This window comes from Bos indicus, chromosome 10, assembly GCF_029378745.1.
Source record: "Bos indicus isolate NIAB-ARS_2022 breed Sahiwal x Tharparkar chromosome 10, NIAB-ARS_B.indTharparkar_mat_pri_1.0, whole genome shotgun sequence".
NCBI lineage: Eukaryota > Metazoa > Chordata > Mammalia > Artiodactyla > Bovidae > Bos > Bos indicus.
The window spans coordinates 24,434,256-24,440,106 of NC_091769.1; the positions used below are offsets into that span (position 1 = coordinate 24,434,256).

General features: G+C 39.1%; 1 gene segment (V, D, J or C); it reads right to left on the reverse strand.

Moving 5' to 3' along the window:
• Window positions 1-4,952: 4,952 nt before the first annotated feature.
• On the reverse strand, window positions 4,953-5,594 carry LOC109564234 (T cell receptor delta variable 1-like). The segment is given in 2 exon segments: window positions 4,953-5,266; window positions 5,493-5,594. Coding segments are annotated over 2 exon segments (363 nt in total).
• Window positions 5,595-5,851: the final 257 nt, after the last annotated feature.

Genomic DNA, 5,851 nt, shown 5'->3' on the forward strand with positions numbered 1-5,851 from the left:
AGAAATATTACTTTACCAACAAAGGTCCATCTAGTCAAGGCTATGGTTTTTCCAGTAGTCATGTATGGATGTGAGAATTGGACTATAAAGAAAGCTGAGTAGACTCTTGAGAGTCCCTTGGACTGCAAGGAGATCCAAGAAGTCCATCCTAAAGGAGATCAGTCCTGGGTGTTCATTGGAAGGACTGATGTTGAAGCTGAAACTACAATACTTTGGCCACCTGATGCGAAGAGCTGACTCATTTGAAAAGCCCTGATGCTGGGAAGGATTGAGGGCTGAGGAGAAGGGGACAACAGAGGATGAGATGGTTGGATGGCTTCACTGACTCAATGGACATGGGTTTGGGTGGACTCTGGTAGTTGGTGATGGACAGGGAGGCCTGGCGTGCTGCAGTTCATGGGGTTGCAAAGAGCTGGACACGACTGAGCAACTGAACTGAATGGAACTGAACCCACTCCAGTATCCTGCCTGGGTAAATCCATGCACAGAAGAGTCTGGTGGGCTACAGTCCATGGTGTTCCAAGAGCTGGACACAACTGAGATACACACATCTTAGTTGTATGACCTCTGTTTTCATCTGTGTTTTCTTAGTTCTAAACCACTCCACAAATTTTTTTCATTATTTCTGGCTCTTTTCTTTGTCACACACCCTCAGTTGTTGGCTTCTTTGTAGTTTTTTTTTTTTTTTTTTTTGTCTTTTATCTTCCTATATTTAAAGTTTATTCAATGTTTATAAAGAGAGGTTGGTACACATAAAGCACTCAAGAGTTATCTGTTTTCTGAATGAGTAGATGAGTTGTTATTCATGAACTTAGTGAATGAAGTTATGCTGAACAACTCTTGAAATTATTCCAAAAGCAATCTTTCAATACTATAGAAGTCAAGTTAAACAAAGACTCCAACAGGATAAATAGAGGGTTATATTTGTGGACAAAATTCAAGAACGGATAACAAACATCACAAGTCTAGGATGGAGGAAAATTAAACTGATGATATGGGAATAAATATTATTCCCATATAAATATTTAACAAATATTCATAAATATTCTTTGGTAGTCTGTTACATGGAGGATCACACACACACAACTCAATACCTACTACTACTGAAAATATAGGAACAATTAAAAATGAATTCATTTAAGCTATGTAGGAATATATTATTTTACTATATTAGCAAAAGGTAGAAAAAAAAAAACCAAATGCTTTTGTTTCTTGGTTTCATTGACCTTATTTTTTTAGAAGATTGTATGAAACATTTCAAAGTGGCATTTTAAATAATAACTAAAACCCAAAAAATGGAAACCAAAATATGGAGAATCTAAAAACAAGTTTTTTAGCCTATTGGCTCTTTTCAGAATTTTTAATTTTAGAAGATTATATCTTGACCATACGAGGTGACATTATCTTTCTTTGCTTGATGAAAACCAAAATAATATACTTAATTTACTTTTAAAAAATCAAGAGAATTTGACGAAAGGCTAACATCTCTGCATGATGAATACTCCCAACAATCCAAAAATATAAGAGAAATTCCCAAATCTAATAAAGGGTATCAATGAAAATATCAAAGTCAATATTACTCCCTACAGGATCACAAACAAGACAGGTACTTCTATTCACTACTTCTATTCACTGTCCTAAGGGAGGGCCTCGGATCAAACCAGGGAAGGAAATAAGATATATTAAGTTTGAAAAGGACAAGTAGAACTATTTTAATTTACAGATCATAAGTTTATACATGTAGAAAATACAAAGTACCTCTAAACAAGCTGTTTAAGAGCTAGAACCTATTAGTGCATTGATACAGTCACCAAACACAAAAATCAATTTTATTTCTACTGCTACTGCTAAGTCACTTTAGTCGTGTCTGTCTCTGTGTGACCCCATAGACAGCAGCCCACCAGACTCCCCCATCCCTGGGATTCTCCAGGCTAGCAAAAGCATTAGAAAATGCAATTAAAATGTCATTTATCAAATGCTTGGGAACTAATTTAATATAAGGTATGCAAGACCTCTTCTTGATTCCTCTCCAATAACTCTAGAATAGTTTTGATTTGAGAGATAAAAATCACATAGGAGATGAGAAATGTCCTCACTTTTGAGATCTGGGGTAACTAACATAAATCATGGCCTGGTACTCAGTGGTGACCAGTCCTTGCCACCTACAGACACTAATGTCAGGAAAGACCATTTCCTAAGGCTGCTCAATGAAATAGTGTTTTCAAAACCCCAAACAAGAGGTTGGTACCATCCATTTGGCTGTTGAACTAAATCTGTTCTCATATTGACAGGTGTCCTAGCTCTGTTCTGGCTATTTCAGGGCATAATTAATTCCCTGTATCCACATTTTTCTTAACCCAATTAGTCCTAGCTCTGGATTTTATACTGGGCATTTAGGTCAATTAAGGTAAAAAAGCTATACAAAATAAAAGATAAAATTGTTATAAGTAGCCTTGTTTCCCAGGTGGCTCAGTGGTAGAGAGTCTGCCTGCCAACCAGGTGGACTATTTTTATTTACACATCATACGTTTGTACATGTAGAAAATACCCCTGCATTGGGAAGATCCCCTAGAGAATGGAGGGGCAACCAACTCCAATATTCTTGCCTGGGAAATCCCATGGACAGAGGAGCCTGGCGGGCTACAGTCCATGGGGTCGCGAAGAGTTGGACGGGACAGAGACTAAACAACAGCAACAATGCAAGTCCTCTAGAAAAATCTTAACATTAACAAAAGAAATTAGAGAGGACCTAAATTAATGAAAGAAATTAGAGAGGACATAAATAAAGAGGTTATGGATCTAAACACTCCGTATGTTAAGATGTCAATTGTCCTAAATGAATTCATAAATTCAACACAATCCCAATCAAATTACCTCAATCTCTTTTTGTAGAAGCTATTCTATACCTTACGTGGAAGTGCAAAGACCTAGAATAAGCCTTGAATAAGACAAAGAAAACATGACTTGCATTTCCAGATTTCAAAATGTGTATGAAGCCCCAGTAATTAAGATAGAATGGTCTGTTGGTATGAGGATAAAATAAAGAAGTCAATAAACAGAATCGAGTCCAAAAAGAGGTCATAATACATGTGCCATCAATTTTTTTTTCTCTAAAAGTGCCTATGCAGCTCCACTGGGGGAAAGTTGGTCTTTCTAGGATAATAGCTAGAATAATTGGCTATTTTTATTTTTTGGAAGTAGCAGTGTTTTGTAGCTTTCTGTGTATAAGTTCTGTACATGTTTTCTTAAATTTATGCCTAAGGATTTAGGGTCTTTCTTGAGCCATTGTAAATAGTATTATATTTTTAATTTAGGTATCCACATGTTTACTGATAGTATATAAAAATGCATTTTATTTTGTGTGTTTACCTTATATATCCTGAGACCTTCTGAACCCACTTAAGAGTTGTAGGAGTTTTGGAGGGCATATTCTTTGGGATTTTCTACATAGATAGAAAATAGTGGTGATTTGACTGCCTTTCTGGCTTAAAAGATTGTTTATATATTTATTTGCTTTACTGCACTGGCTACAATGTCCAGCACTGTGCTGAAGGAGAGTGAGTAAAGTGGATATTCTCCCTTTGTTCCCTTCCTTAGGGAAAAGTATATTCTTTTACCAATAAACATGCTAAGAGCTGTTCAGGACTTCTCCATTATTCCTGTGTTTCTTAGAGTTTCCACTATGGTTGACTATTGGATTTTGGCAAATGCTTTTTCTACAAATTGCTGCTGCTGAACTAGCTCATCTTATTGTTGACTCATAACTCCTCCACTTCCCGTGAGATGTCCTCCTCATCTTCTTTGTCTTGGGCCAAGTATGTGTGTAGCATGATGGCAAATGACACCCACTTCTCTTCAAGGTCACCCACTATTGTGAGACTGAAGGAGGTGAGGGACAGACAAGTCTGTGGGTTCCAGTTGTCATCATAGTTCAAGTGTGACTTTGTCTGTCATGGTTTGGCCATACTTTTGTCCCCATCAGACTTTCCTTTACAAATGTTACCCTCAGTACAGTTTTGTTCAGTTCAGTTGCTCAGTTGTGTGCGACTCTTTGCTACCCCATGGACTGCAGCACACCGGGTCTCTGTGTCCGTCACCAACTCATGGAGCTTACTCAAACTCATGTCCATTGAGTCAATGATGCCATCCAACCATCTCATCCTCTTTTGTCCCCTTCTCCTTCCACCTTCAATCTTTCCCAGTTTCAGGGTCTTTTCCAATGAGTCAGTTCTTCGCACCATGTGGCCAAAGTATTGGAATTTCAGCTTCAGCATCAGTCCTTCCAGTGAATATTCAGGACTGATTTCCTTTAGGATGGACTGGTTGAATCTCCTTGCAGTCCAAGGGACTCTCAAGAGTCTTATCCAACACCACAGTTTAAAAGCATAGGTGTTACTCTAAGCTGACTTAAAGTGAATTCAGGCTCAACACCAGATATAAAGATAACAACTTTGTACAGACTCATCCACCAGCTATAGCCATTGCCTGAGTTCTAATCCCTAGAACTAATCTCTTATTCTACATCACCCATGGTTCTGCTTTTCTGATTGTGCCCTGACACAAAGTCTAAGAGGAAACGTTTAAGGAAATAGTTTTGATGGTGATTCCACACAACTAGACCCAGTTTTGTGATGAAGTAAAATTGCCAGTTTAAAATATTATGGGGCACATTTTCAAATTTAGACAACTTTATACATATTCTGTACAGTTGATTTAAAGTCAAAAATTCAAGAGGAGAATATATTAGTAGAAAGTTACTCTGGACACCTGTTTCCAAATAACGTAGAAGGTGCCTTTAACTGGAACTAAACTTTCTGATCCAGACCACAACTTAAATAACCACAGGACTATCATTTCTTGTCTGGGGTCTGCGGGTGTGCATTTCAGCTGGGGTCCTGCAGCAGTGGGGCTCTCTCTTACTAAGCTCCGGGGTTTTTGTACAGCTTTTCCTATTACTTCAAGCACTGTGAGTCACGGAGAGCACAGAAGTACTTTGCAGAGTCTTCCAGTTGTAAGGCTGAAATGGTGAGGCTGATGGATTTATCTGCTTTCTTAAAGTTTACAGAGTAGCGGTCTTTCCTTGCATTTGTCACTTCTGAACCCTGACGAATAACGTAAGTCATCTGTCCACTGGGAAGTTGCTTGTACCAGTAAAGGTAGTAAGCGCTCCAACTTGTTTCATACCGACAGTTCAGGGTGACTGACTGCCCCACTTGGCTGGATACATCTGACTGGTCTTGAGTAACTTTCTGGGCCACACCAGATCCTGTGGGAAAAAAAAAAAAAATCAGAAAACAGAGATGAAGCAGTGAATAAAATAGTGTAGGAATTAGACTCATTTCAGATCACACCCCCAAAAACCAAACTGAAATCCTAAGACTCTTGCTTTTCTCCAGTCCTCCTTTCTTCCCCAAGTCCCTGTGAAGCTCCATGTGCCTGTGTGCAGGCCTTTCACCCTGAACACTCGCACTTGTGTTTGGAAGCATCCCTACCAGAGAAGGCGATGGCCATGAACACCCAGAGCGGACTGGAGAGCGGCATGAGGCATGGATTTCCCTGCACAAATGTGCTTAGTTCTGCCTCAAGCTGAGAGTTCGGTGTCTTTGAGTGTCTGGCAGCACATATACCTACTACCCGGTACCTGTGTGACTCCCCGCAACAGGAAGTGGGGGTTGTCATGTTCATAGACCACGTGGTCTGTGCACACATGGGAAAAAGTCTGGCTCGCCACAAACCTTTACTTTGTCTGCTTGTCTTTCCCTGGTCATTAAATTAGGCAGATCCTGAAAGAAGGCATGAAAAAAGCAATCAGTATTAAAATTTGAGAGAGGAGAACTGAATATTAAACAAG